The 13,895-nt window shown below is 38.2% G+C and overlaps 2 protein-coding genes across 5 annotated transcripts; both read left to right on the forward strand.

The window, feature by feature from the left end:
* The first annotated feature begins 49 nt into the window (after positions 1-49).
* nansa (N-acetylneuraminic acid synthase a) lies at positions 50-5,292 on the forward strand. Its single transcript, XM_079615293.1, has 6 exons — positions 50-310; positions 952-1,167; positions 1,499-1,598; positions 3,209-3,363; positions 3,606-3,872; positions 4,534-5,292. The coding sequence occupies exons 1-6, from the start codon at positions 179-181 to the stop codon at positions 4,741-4,743; spliced, it is 1,080 nt and encodes a 359-aa protein (XP_079471419.1). The 5' UTR covers positions 50-178; the 3' UTR covers positions 4,744-5,292.
* Positions 5,293-5,567: 275 nt separating this feature from the next.
* clta (clathrin, light chain A) lies at positions 5,568-13,821 on the forward strand. Of its 4 annotated transcripts, none has more exons than XM_079615295.1 (7): positions 5,568-5,872; positions 8,007-8,032; positions 8,659-8,776; positions 8,861-8,972; positions 9,886-9,939; positions 11,968-12,003; positions 13,133-13,821. In XM_079615295.1, exons 1-7 carry the CDS (start codon positions 5,686-5,688, stop codon positions 13,302-13,304), a joined length of 705 nt encoding a protein of 234 aa, XP_079471421.1. In that variant the 5' UTR covers positions 5,568-5,685; the 3' UTR covers positions 13,305-13,821. The 4 variants fall into 4 exon arrangements, 3 of the variants coding, with proteins under 3 accessions (XP_079471421.1, XP_079471422.1, XP_079471423.1); XM_079615296.1 differs by having other exon boundaries at positions 5,576-5,872; positions 8,013-8,032; positions 13,133-13,820; XR_013797969.1 differs by lacking the exon at positions 13,133-13,821 and having other exon boundaries at positions 9,886-11,112; positions 11,182-12,003.
* Positions 13,822-13,895: the final 74 nt, after the last annotated feature.

The raw sequence follows: 13,895 nt of genomic DNA on the forward strand, positions 1-13,895 counted from the left end.
TATCGAAGCGAAAAGATGAGGTCTTTTATTTTGAAAACCGTGGGCGTGTGCCCAAATAAACCCGGAAGTTCTACGTTCTCTTTTATCGAGGCATTTGACGCGTGTAACCAAAGCAGAGACGACTCAAAACCTGTCATTTCTGTAGCTTTTTTGCCGTGTTTTTGCACTTGGAATTAAAATGCCTCTTAAATTTGAGTTATGCCCCGGTCGCATGATCGGAGGAAACAATCCGTGTTTTATTATTGCAGAAATCGGACAGAATCATCAGGGAGACATTGAAATCGCCAAGAAAATGATCAAGATGGTTAAGGTGAGAGTGTGTATTTGTATTATCGATATAGTAACGTTACATTTTTGAATGACTGTAAGCCTGAAAATTAAAATTATTGTTTCGGGAATTGTTTAGTGTTTGCAATAGTTTGTAAATCGCAATAGTTCAGCAGTCATGTTACAGTCAGTGCAGGACAGTAAATCCAGGCTGCTTAATCTGATAGTTGGCATAATACTTGGGGAAATTATCATTCAGAATGCTTCATCTCAAATCTTTCAGAATGCATAATCTCAAAACACTTTCTCACACTTTGGAAGTTTGTCGTAGAGTATTTTAAGCCATAATTCTACACATAAGACAGTATAATAATCTTTAACATATATTTTACACATTATAGATGCTATACACATTTATATTAGTTCTGATACTGATTTTAGTTTCTTTTCCGAAAGATGCTTCTTGAGTACATTCTGTAAATTCCATTCATAATGGAATTATTGAATAAAAAAAAAATGAAAATGTTTTAGTGATCCATACAGTAGATTGAACTGGTCACTATTGCTTGACTGTTCTTATTTTTGTATAATTCTATTTTTTTTTCTGTCATCTTTACATTTAAGGTCTCGTTGTTTTATTTTTCTGATATTATTTGTTATACGTAACCATCCCTCCTCTACTAGGACTGCGGGGCGGACTGTGCGAAATTTCAGAAGAGTGAGCTGGAGTATAAATTCAACAAGAAAGCGCTGGAGCGGCCGTACACCTCTAAACACTCCTGGGGGAAAACATACGGAGAGCACAAGCGCCATCTCGAGTTCAGCCATGAGCAGTACAGAGAGCTGCAGAAGTATGCCAAAGAACTGGGCATCTTCTTCACTGCGTCAGGAATGGACGAGGTGAGCGGCTTACAGCCCCAGAACGCATGCGCAACTTATTTTCATATGTTTGTTTTTTGGCTTTAGGCTTACTGTTAGCTAGGAAAGAAGACACAAGCCTGCCAAACTCGTAGTGATGTAATGAACTTGTGTATTATTGTTTTATCTATTGTTACATCACGTGTCATGTTAGGCTACAGCTTCCCCTTATGTATGGTAGCAGTGCCATATTATTACTATATTATTTGTATACCACAGTATTTACTTGGTACTAACCAAGAATGCAATGGTACATGTTAAAAAAGAAGAAGGAAAAAGGTAATATGTTAATTGTAGTGTTTCTGTCTTTAAGATGGCTGTAGAATTCCTGCATGAGCTCAATGTGCCTTTTTTCAAAGTTGGATCTGGAGACACCAACAACTTCCCCTACCTCAAGAAAACTGCGCAAAAAGGTCTCCATAGTTTTTTCTTTATTTTATATTTTAACAGGGACAATGGACAGTCAATGACTGCCCCAGAATTAGCTCCAGAGCTACATTTCATCTGCAGTCCCTGGGCAGGAGAGACTAAAACTAAAACATTCATCAGCAATAACATAAAAGTTCTCACCTAAAAAAAGAAAGTACATTCCAAATAATATAGTACAAAAACATACTTTCAAAAACATTACCCTATAATAAATATTACATCTAAAAATAAAAATAAAAAAAGACAAAGAAAAATAGAAAAGAAAAAAACTACCAAGATGCAATATTTTAAGATTAAGTTATTTTAATAATCTAATTAAGCTAAAGCACAAGATGCTCAATGATTACATGTTTGACTCATCTTTATCCATATTTTTAAATGTAAATGAAATAATGCAGAAGTAGGACACGCTCTGATATTGGTTGGCATATTATTCGTTATTAGCGGTAACGGCTTTTACAGAAAAAGCTGAAAGAACTCTAAAATGTGTTTCACAATCACCTCTTGATGAAGCTCTTGTTTGACTTGTGTTCTCAGCACACAAAGAGACAAATTCTTCATTATAAACTGATATTATCACAAACAATCAATAAGATATTGTAAAATTATAAAATCGCTACTATTTTATTACTACACCAGGGTTTCCGCAGATCCTTAAAAAGTCTTAAATTAGATTTTTGAAATTTGACAGTCTTATTTTTATTTATGAGAAGTCTTGCATACTAGATGAACCTTTGACTTCTAAATACTTTACCAAACTAAAATGAATTAGCGTTAAATGATTTTATTATTCTTTCTTTGCGGATTTGCTTGTTCACGTGACATTTACGGCAGCTTGAAAATGCACACGAAGTGAAGAGAGAAGGAGAAGAAAATGGGTTCCGCTTCTGTGTCACTTCTGTGTCACCTCTGCACTGCAAAGATGGATTTTGTTGATAAGTGGTTTCATTTGATTGTAAATCGTCCAATAATGTGTTATTATTTTAATTTAATTTTAATGTTAGAATTTGACATAAAAGGTGATGCATACATCTAATAAATGTATTTTAAAAATGCCCGTGTATAGGTAAAATGCCCTTGTAAATCAATTTAAGGTGGCAAGTATTGCCCCTTAATAAAAAAGGTACATTTCTGTCACTGCTGTGCATTGACCACCCCATCGAATAGGAATAATATGACTTTGTGAGTCAGCTGTCCACAACAGGCCTAAACCAGCCGTGGTACCAGCACAAAAACACACTCGGCAATATATAATTTAATTATTGTTATCAACAAAATCAGATATACTTTTTTTTGTCAACATTGCACCCCTAATGCACAGAATTCATTTGTATTTCTTCAGATCTTAAAAAGGTCTTAAAACCCCTTAAATGTTACTTAAAAAATGTGCAACAACCCTGCCACACGCATATTTAAAAACTGCATACATCACATATTTAAAAACTGCATATATCCCTTTAAAAAATTCACTTGTGATGCATTGAATTTATCAAAAGTCACCGTACGTAAAGAGATTTATATGATAATTCATGTATATTAAATATTATTTTAACTATTAAAACAAATTTAACTTCTGATGCTTGTGTGTGTTCAGGACGTCCTATGGTTGTATCCAGTGGGATGCAGTCCATGGAGACCATGCGGCGCGTTTACGAGACCGTGAAGGAACACAACCAAAACTTCTGTATCCTGCAGTGCACAAGCGCATATCCACTGGAACCTGAGGACGTCAACCTGCGGGTTATCATGGTAGAGAAACCAGCTCGATGTACTCTCAAAAATCCATTTTATGTAATCCAAGTACAGCGCATGTGTATCAACATCAAAATCGTTATGGTCTGCATTTCATGACCTTCCTGAAAGTTTAAAACCTCACATTATATAATTATATCATTAGCTAAATTAAACATTATATAATATTGATTAAATTAATCTTGCATAACCATAAAGTAAAATGATGCATTATTTTGTACTTTTTTTCCAACCTACAGGAATACCAAAAAGAATTTCCTGACATTCCCATTGGCTACTCAGGCCATGAAAGCGGGATCAGCATCACAGTGGGGGCAGTTGCATTGGGAGCAAAGGTCGTGGAGCGGCACGTGACCTTGGACAAGACCTGGAAGGGCAGCGATCATGAGGCATCTCTGGTGCCGGAAGAGCTGGCGGAGCTGGTGCGATCCATCCGCACTGTGGAGAGAGCTTTGGGCACTGGGCTGAAACGCATGCTGCCCTGTGAGGTGCCATGCCATGATAAGGTACAACAAGAACCAGTTCGAATACATTCCCTTTTCATTTTATGTCTTCATGTCAATTAGTGGTGTTAAGAGGCAAGCATAACCATTACTATTGCTCACAATTGTATTTTATAGTATTGACACCTAAAAATGATGCTACTTCAGTGTCAATTTAGTATTTCATCTAAAATATTTTATCTCAGATTTATTTCTATTAACAAAAAGTTTGAACGTTTTTTTTCTTAGTTTTATTTCTTGATAACTAACAGCACTTTGCTACAGATATGATTCCTCAAATCATGTGTTGAGGAAAGGTGTGCTCGCACTCTCTCTGTCTCTGTGTTATTTTTCACATTCCTCTTTATCCCCTACTCCAACTCCATCAGTTTTTTTACAAATCCATTTTCTTTCCTTCTAATGTTGCATTCCTGGTCTTGCTCCATTTCCTCCTGTCTTACATCCTGTCTTAACTTTTCTTCCGTTTTACCATCAAATGCATCTGTTTGCTACCCATATGCCTCCATTCATTCTTAACTTTGCTTCCTCTGAAATGTTTTTATTGTTTTTACGTCAGTGGGATGTTATGTTATGTTTTGAACGGCACAACCACATTGTCTTCAAGTAAACTGCTCTGTCAGAACATTCCTATAATTCTTCTTCTCCATCTTTCACTCGTTTCTAGCTCGGGAAGTCTGTGGTTGCAAAGACCGCCATCCCGAAAGGTACAGAACTAACCCTTGACATGCTGGCTGTGAAAGTAGGTGAACCCAAGGGTGTAGCTCCAGAAGACATCTTCCAGCTGGTGGGGAAGAAAGTGACGATAGATTTCGAGGAGGATGAGAGCATCACTGAGGATGCAGTCGACAACTATAGCAAAAAAGCCAAAGCTTGAGGAAAACTGTCTCTGCATGTGATTCTTGATCAGACTTGAAAGAAATTTAAGTTTCAGCCAAAATAAAATGCATTATACAAGAACCACGGTTAAAATGGCTCTGTTTTTGTCTGTCAGAGAGACAAAGACCGATGCAACAATACAACAAATGCTGTATATATCATCAGACCCATTTTTTCCTGTTTATATGGGCTATTATTTGCCAAATACTGTTGTATAAATAAAATAAAAATTCAAATGGAAACATTGAAATCTGTCTCATTTTGAAAATGAATTAAAGGTAATAATTAAAAATTATGGAATCAAAAAGGTGAAGGGTTTTATTTATATGCATAAACAATTGTCTGACCAATTTAATTGGACATTTGCCACGGTATTACTACCATGATTATTATTTTTTTGAATATATTCCATGGTAGTACCACAGTTGTCTTGGTGTACTATTTAAATACCATGGTACATGAATATGGTATTAATTTAGTAGGATAATACCATATAAATAAATATTTTTTATTTTCCTCGCCCAAATGACACACACATCTTGCTATCAATTGACCTAAAAGATCCAGCATGAGTCTGTCTGTGAAGGAGACTACAGTATCAGTTTTTCCATGATTAAGCCTTTTTATAGCCATTATAGACTGATACGTATGCAATCCCATTTTGCTGCAACGCCCTATCAGGGCACGCTGTTGGTCACGGGACTCGCACAGCCACGGTTTAGTCATTTCATTGGTCGTCGACTGAACTCCTCGTCATTTGTATGGGCAGTGGAACTGCCGATCAGAAATACACAACTCTGATTGGCTGAGCTTCGTTTCTTTCAGGTCCGTTCACTCTTAAGCACCTCCCCCGCTGACATTGGAGTCGTCGACGAGGAAGACAGTACTTGAGTGATTAGTGTTTTTCAGTTGTTCTCACTCCAAACACATTTAGCGAGCCATGGATGATTTTGATATGTTCAGTGCCCCCCAAGGAAGCGCAGGAAACGGTGTGGGAGCAGACGAGGACCCGGCGGCAGCATTTCTGGCCCAGCAAGAGAGTGAGATCGCGGGCATCGAGAATGACGAGGGCTTCAGCATCCTGGACAGCGGAGATGTGCCTTCATCCCTGAGCCAAGACCAGGACGGTGTGTTTAGCTACACGACATAGAAAAAAAATAAAATATATATCTTAAAATCGTCAAACATCTAACGTTAAGCAAATAACGGGTTTTCTCGCTCGTTAGCCAGCTAGCCTTCATTCAGAGTTCTATGTGTATATGAAGTAACGGGAGTGTGTCTGTGTGTGTGTGTAAATAATACGTGCTGCGCTGTTTAAATAGACAACACTGATGCATCCAAATAGCCTTTTAAATGCTATAATGGGTTACATACTGGTACGTTAGTTAAAGGAATCAGGAAAATGGCGTTATCTGCTGTTAACTCAGCTCTTTATGAGACTCGCTGTAGTGGACCTCGCAACGGTTTAATCGTAATTTTATTTGGCTTTAAGATATATAAAATTTCCTTTTATGAGCGAAATTTCAGTCCTTTTAACGCGGTTTATATTATGCAATGACCTTTAGACTGAAGTGTGTGTGTGTGTTCAGTTCCTTTATGGCGTGAGATATGGTTATATGACAGGACCACTGCTGTGTCTCGGAATCTAGTGAGATGCCACTTTAGGCAGCATTTTAGGCCATCAAAGATGCCGTCGAACGTCATTCAATGTTTAGAAGTAACGTTAACGTTATAAATAAAAATGCTTGAATGTTCGAACGCATCGTGATCCACGAAACGAGTGATTCCAACGCTCATACGTCCAGAAATGTTCGATTCAACGGTTCGAATGCGCCTGTAATGGCCAGAAATGAATGATTCGAACGCCTCTGTTAAGCACATGTACCGTTATATATATTCGATGCGAAGCTTCAAATTTCCTATATGGTCAGAAATTGATTCGAACTATCATATGATGACCAAAAAGATTTGTTTGGAAGATTCAAAAGTGTCTGTGCTGCCCAAGAATTAACTGTATTGAACTGAAGTGAAGCATAAAAATTAATGATTCGAATGCACTTGTACTGTAATACCCAAACAAATTTCAAACGCACCTGTGATGTCCGAAATTACATTAACGCTTTATGTAGATGGCTTTATCAAATACGACTTGCGTCAAGATATAGGCTACATTTTATTAGTCCATACTCACGAAATTAGTTCAAAATTATCTATTTAGGTATACAGCTCACTAGACTCCAAGACATAGCCATAGATTTCCATCACAGGCATCTTAAAGCTGAATGAATCTCTAGACTAGAGGTACCTAAACTATAATTGTACCTTTTCTAATTAATTTAAAACCCTACAATGACTGAAATTAGCATATTTTGGAGGCCATAGGTTAATAAACACCATGTTCTGTGGTTAAAAATCAATATGCATTTTGAAGTTAAATATGCAGTTTTGGCCTTAATGTAGTTTAATTACAGTGAGGGGAATATTACCAGTCAGCAGAAGTGTCTGGTATTCCCTTTTTACTGGCCGTTGGCTTGAATGTTTCTCCGGCCGAAAGGTTTGAATAAATGATGACGGGGATGTAGTTTCACTGGCTCAAAGGCACAGTCTGACTTTGGTCTAGGATGACTGAAGACAACAGTCTTGGAAGTACAGTGCATTGCAGAAAATCAGTCAGGCCTGCATACTTTCTGATCATAAAAACAGTCTTGGGTTAAAAATTGATTTGCCTGTGTTAAACTTTTTGTCTCTTATTACTGCTTGTGTGTTAACATAAGTATTGCTTAATGAAAATGTTCAAATCACTTCTAGTGAAGAGAGGTTACATAATGTTTTTCACTGATTCAGGAAGAAAGGAAAAGAAGTCAGCAAAACCAGGGACTTAGGCAGGAGGAAAACTGTATATCCTGTCTATGAATTCCACACTGAAGTAAAGCTATGTTATGGACAACACATTATTGCAAATTAACTACTGTTCCTTAAGTACTCTTTTATTTGCTTTTATCCTAAGTAACTTAAATTGCATTCAATTATACATCCCCAACCCCCCCACTTCATGCTTTCCCTGGGAATTGAACACATGACCCATTGTTAGTGCCATGCTTTACGGCTTGAGCTACAGGAAGGCTAAACCGCCTTGCAATGCATTTCACTCAACAACTATTCTGAGGATAATTAATACAGACAAACTGTATGAAATGCATAAAAAATTGACTAGACTGTTTTTAACACATCCATGTTTTTTTCTTTCTTTTATCTTGGCAGGAGCAGTGAATGGAGATCTGCATGGGGTAAGACCTTGAAGACTTCTTGCCTGTATTCCATCAAATTCACAATCTGTTAATATTATGACATTTGATTTAGAGTTGTCTCTTGCATGCATTTATATAGCCGCATTTTCACTGCAAAGACTGCGTTGGGTTATGTGTGGATGCACATGTGCAGATGATCGGGAATAAGACGTGCAGTGTGCATTACAAGAGAACAAAAGACTAAATCTAAATCTAGACTTGCTTTAAACTTTTGATTCCTTTCAAGCCCTGGTTCTAAACGGCTGAAAGCTGATGTGTGTATATTTGTATAATCACTATAAAGCCCAGTTTCATATTTGATGCATGCATTTCTAAGGCTTCTAAATGATCTGACATATCTGTTGTACAGGCTAATTTAACCCAGTAAAGCCTGACGTATTAACTCGTTAAATTAGCCTGTGAGCTGGATAGTGAAGGCCCATTTTACCAGTCACTCATATTTAAAACTGTTTTTTATTTTCAATTCAAATATTTGATTTAATATAATTGATGAATCACTGATCCGAACTAAAGGAGCTGATGCACTAAAGAAGTGTATCAACTAAATGGTGTACTGTGATGTGTATGGTTTGGACTCCTAATCTTTGCTGTGTGTGTTTTTGTAGGAGAGCAATGGTCCTTCAGACTTGTATGCGGCCATCTCCAGTGTCGATCGGTTGCAGGCCGAGCCGGAGAGCTTGAGGAAGTGGAGAGAGGAGCAGCACGAGAGGCTGGAGGAGCTTGGTAACTTGAGCAAAGATGTAGATGCTCTTAAGATATTGAAACATTTCATCTATGGCTGACTGATATTCCTCTGCTGTTTTTCAGACGCTAACTCGCGTACGCAGGAGGTCGAGTGGAAGGAGAAAGCAAAGCTGGAGCTGGAGGAGTGGCACCTCAGGCAGAACGAGCAGCTGGAGAAGACCAAAGTGAACAACAGGTACACTACACTGTTCGAGCAGCTGAAGTCTAGAAGTGAGCCCTTCCTGTCTTTTGCTGTCTGGTTACTAGAAAGTGCACTGCTCCTCCATCGTACTCGACGGCAAGGTGTTTGCTGGGTCACAGTGTATTCATATCTCACACAGATTTGGAATAACATGAGAGTGAATAAAGGATTCATGATCAATTTTGAGTAAACCATTCATATTAAAACCAGCGTAATGGTAAACATTTTGTTATTTTGCGGTGCTAATAATGAGAACAGTGAAGAGGCATATTTGAGATTCTGACCTTGTTGAATGATCATGTGATCGTGCCCTTGGACACTTCTGCTGTGTTTTGGTCACATGATCATGTCTGGTCCAATCCGAAAAAGATGCTATATCTATGATTGGCACCAGATGTTGTATTCAGCTTTTCGAAAAAAATAAAGAGTGCTATGCAAAGCTCTTTCTGCTTCAGGGAAGCATCTGAATGAACTTTACAATTAGACGTGCTGAATAGGATTCAATCCAATTTTCTATTAAAAAGAACACAAGTGAGTCAAAAGTACAATTTTCTATTTTAGTTTCAAGTGCAATGCATGTTTTGTGCTTCCCCGTTCAGTCCCAGTGAAAGTTTCAAGTATGTTTTTGGTACAAATAAAAATGACGTCGTCTTAAACCTCTTTCTGTATGTCTGTCCTCGTTCCTTTGAATGTGAAATCGTTCTCTTAATTCCTTATTTATCTGTCCTGTTTGTCTCTGTCTTTCTCTCTTGTGTGCCGTGTTGTCCACTTTTTTGTACTTGGCCTGGTGTTAACACTGGTATGGTAACACTGCAGTGTGTTTTGACTCTGTATGAGTGTTATTTTTCTCCTTTTTACCACTCTCTCTGTTCTCTCCTGCTTCGCTGCTCTCCTCTGGGACTCCCAGGGTGCTGGATGAGGATTTCTACAAACAACCCTTCGCTGATCTGATTGGTTATGTGTATGTTGCTAAACTAACATCCTTTCTTTTCACATGCATTTCTCATTAACTCATTTCCCTGCATCTCATCTTTTTTCATAACCTGTTACTCTCACGCATTTCTAACCAAATACTTAGTTAACTTCATATTTAAAACCAGGGTGATTTTTAGTTTTTGTCAAAGACTATTTGGACATAATTCTGCACAATATGCATGTTGTCCACTCCCTCCCCTCCCATAATGGTTAAGTTACATAGCAGATTTTATATCTGTCTTGCCCATCTCATTTGTCTTTAAAAAATATTTTTTTTTTTCTTGGTCATTTCTTAAACGTTTATGAAAACCCTTTTTTTTTCCTTCTCATGTTTGTGTCGTGCATTTGTCATAATGTCTGCTTTTTGTTTACATTCAAGATATGATGTCTAAACATTTGTATAAATTGTGAGATTATTTAATGTTATTTTTTGTCTAACATTATTATGAATTGAGATTTATTGATTTATACTAGCACAATTTAGTGCAGTAGTAGTGTATCTGTAATACAGCAGTAGTGACTTTCTAAGCAACTACGTCTCTGGCTCGTATCAAAGCCAACCCACAGTAAACCAGCCAGTAGTATAATTGCTAAAAATATAAATGCAATTATTTTGCTTATATTTTTTAATGTGTTGCCAAATTTGGCAGTATACCGCAATGTTTTCTAAATCTTATTGTCTTTGGATTTGCTTATTTTTTCTTTATTCTTAAAGGTGCACTAGGTCATTTATTTCAGTGCAATTTATAGAAATGTGTGTAATTATATATAATATAATCTATAATATCTATATACAGAAACATTGCTGATTTTATTTTGGCCACATTTTCTCCAAATAAATTAGCAAGGCTTTCAATTGATTTACTTTGCTAACTTTAACCAATTCTGTTAATCTTCCTTTGGTTGGTCAGTCTCAAAATGGTCAAATATTGAGTGATCAAGGCTCTGTTTACACGAGAACGCTCGCGGGTCAAAACGTAAAAATATTTTATCGGATGTGCCTTTCGTTTACACAGCGACGGCGTTTTTGGGGCTTAAAAACGCAAAAAAGTGAAACCACCCTCCAGTGGAAATCTTAAAAACGCTCCACCATCGCGTTCCCGTCTAAAGGGTAAAACCGGTAAAAACGCAAAAGTCTGCTAGACAGTGAAGGTGTCGCGTACACGTTTACATTACAGGCATGCGCCAGTACAGGAAAATAACAAAACATTATCAAACTAAAATATAGCATTAATTTCATTGAAAAAAAATAATAAAAAAATCTGTCATTTTTGAGCGACACGCGAAGAGCACCGAGGGTTAAAGCAGTAGCTTTACCGCATTAAACATGAAAAACAGTGTCCGCGTCTCTGTCACTTTCAGTGCTTCACATTGCCACTTAGCCGCCTGGAGTGCATACTACATCGAATTTCACACACTTTTGCGTCACCATATGCACGCAGATCCCCCCCCATAACGCTCGTCTAAACGCAGAATAAAAAGTGATAACGCAACGCCACTTTTGCGTTTTCTCTTCAGATCGTTTCCGTGTAAACAGCCTAAAATTTCTAGTTTAAACCAAGACTTGGTGCACCTTTATCCCATGGCTGGTGTTTTCGGCTGGACACCTAGTTGCTTCTGTTAGATGGAGTATTGTAGAGTACGGTGTGTCTAGGTTGAGCAAAGCTGTCCCAGGCTAGAACTGTAACTGTCCTCTTAGTTCTGCAGCCCTCATATTCATCATGGACCTCTTACTGCTTCTGCCTATTCTGCAGAGCTGTTGTAAACATTAGCTGCTTTTCTTTTGCTTGGTAAATGTCTCTCAACTGAAGCGCCAGTTGAGATCGCCGAGCGGCGCGTACATCAATGACGGCTGCAAGCTAAGCGCACATAGAAGCACTCCTATGATGACTTGGGTTTTGAACAGTGCATGCCTGCTTTGGTCATCTGCATAAATCTCATTTCTTTTGGTTTTCTATATATCTGACTTGTGATCTGTTTCTCCTTGTTTTTCTTTTCTCTATGCACCTTTAAGCACTCACATTAACCATCCTTGCTACCGCCTAGACCAGTTAAGTAAAAAAAAAAAAAGCAAAAGAAAAATAAAGACAAGAAAACCAAATATGCTCAGGGAACAAACACCACTTATTGCAAAGTTATACACCAATGAACTGCTGTCTTTATTATCAACATGTTTCTGCTAAAGTTAAGATTCTGGATGTCCTTTTGTGGTGATGTGTTGGTGCACTAGTCCTGTACGTTGATGTAGTTGATTGTGACCGTGATTTACCTCATTGGCTTTTCATACCCATTTTGCTGTGTATACTGTGTGATAGTGGAGAGGCTAATGCAACTCTACTGGACTGAGTCCACGGCAGCGGAAAGGGTTGGTAATGGGCCGGGAGGAAACGGGAATAGTCGAATATGGTCTCAAAAAGCTCTCCGAAGATTTTTGTTAAGAGCTCTTTAGCGTTTGGCTTGCCAGAAACTTGGTTTAGTTGCCCCATGCTCCGCAGAAGGCCCCGCTTTTGGTCACTGCCAACGCATGGCACGTTCAGCCTTTGCACAAAGATTTAGTGGTTAAAATAAGCTGATTGGCCTGTCAATCGCTGCGTTGAAGGTTTATTAGCGTACATGATTCCTTGACATTCCTCTGACCACCAAGAGATGAGGAATGTCCCACAATACAAGGACTTTCAAAGTACAACAAATTGTTTTAACCAACTGAATCACTGCAAAATTTGATTGTGGCTGTTCTGGAACCTTTTCCTGCCTGTAAGATCAAGACTAGTTCTGGTAATGGTGGGTTGGGGGCATGATGCTCAAACTACCATCTGTTTTGGATGTGGTCACCTGAAGAATGTTTCTTTATGAATGTATTGTTGGATGGAAATAACTATTGTTTTTCACCTAGACACAGCTGCTTTGGTACACTTGCCTCTGACCTCCTAACAAAGCCTTGCAAAATATTTTAACCATTTTTCTTTTAGAAGCACCTTTTTGGTGAACAAGCTTTTTAAAATCAAAATGAGTTTGCATAGTCAATCATATAGTCAATTAATGATGTAAAAATTCTCAGCCAATAAGATATCCCAGTTCTCGAGGCATTCTGGAGGTCAACGGTTGTGTGCTCAAGCGGGACGTGTCTGAGAGTGTTTTCCGGTTTCTGTCTGAAGCTGATTGTGGTTTCTCGTCGGCAGGGCGGCTGAGGAAGCCATGGTGTCGGAGCTTGACGAGAACAGCCCCGGCACAGAATGGGAGCGTGTGGCGCGCCTTTGCGATTTCAATCCCAAGTCCAGCAAGCAGGCCAAGGACGTCTCCCGCATGCGCTCAGTCCTCATCTCCCTGAAGCAGGCCCCTCTCGTCCGCTAAGCTCCGCCCCTGGAGACCTCAAAACCACAAGTCCCAGCAGCCATTGGGTTTCACAACATTGATTCCTTTGTGGTCCCATCCTAATGGCTTGGAGCTCAATTTCCATATATAAATAATCTATATTATATTATTACATAATATGATATAGGTATATCTATATATTCCATCTATAAATATATACATTATATATAACAATGTTCAGATTGTTTTTATTTTTGGTGTCTATTTTAAGGACCAAATTTCATGTTCATTTTTCCATGTAGACAGAGTGTGTGGCATTGTGACACTATCTATGCATTTCCTTCCTAAGATGTTTCGGGAATACAGTAATTGTCTTGTGTATGTTGTATACAGATGGTGGATATAGCCTGTGTGTGTAACTATGTACATAAAGACCGGTCCTCTACACTTCATTTTGAGATTACGGCAAAATTTGTTGATGAACAGAGCTGTACCCCAGTAAATGTCACCTCATGTTGTCCATTCTGTTTCAGTATGATTAAACATTTGAAATGTTAAGTGTTTGTGTTATTTAAGGGGAGAAAGGATTACCACGGTACCTAAAAGTTTGCCAAATGTTTTTGAGAAATA

The sequence above is a fragment of the Phoxinus phoxinus genome (assembly GCF_949152265.1).
Source record: "Phoxinus phoxinus genome assembly, chromosome: 6".
Lineage (NCBI taxonomy): Eukaryota > Metazoa > Chordata > Actinopteri > Cypriniformes > Leuciscidae > Phoxinus > Phoxinus phoxinus.

Excerpts from the sequence above, each read along its gene's own strand:
- nansa (XM_079615293.1), top strand. The coding sequence starts at position 179 with ATGCCTCTTAAATTTGAGTTATGCCCCGGTCGCATGATCGGAGGAAAC. Across the intron at positions 311-951 it reads AAATGATCAAGATGGTTAAG|GACTGCGGGGCGGACTGTGC; the intron begins GTGAGAGTGTGT and ends CTCCTCTACTAG. Across the intron at positions 1,599-3,208 it reads CAAGAAAACTGCGCAAAAAG|GACGTCCTATGGTTGTATCC; the intron begins GTCTCCATAGTT and ends GTGTGTGTTCAG.
- clta (XM_079615295.1), top strand. The coding sequence starts at position 5,686 with ATGGATGATTTTGATATGTTCAGTGCCCCCCAAGGAAGCGCAGGAAAC. Across the intron at positions 8,777-8,860 it reads CGAGAGGCTGGAGGAGCTTG|ACGCTAACTCGCGTACGCAG; the intron begins GTAACTTGAGCA and ends GCTGTTTTTCAG. Across the intron at positions 9,940-11,967 it reads GCTGATCTGATTGGTTATGT|CACTCACATTAACCATCCTT; the intron begins GTATGTTGCTAA and ends TGCACCTTTAAG.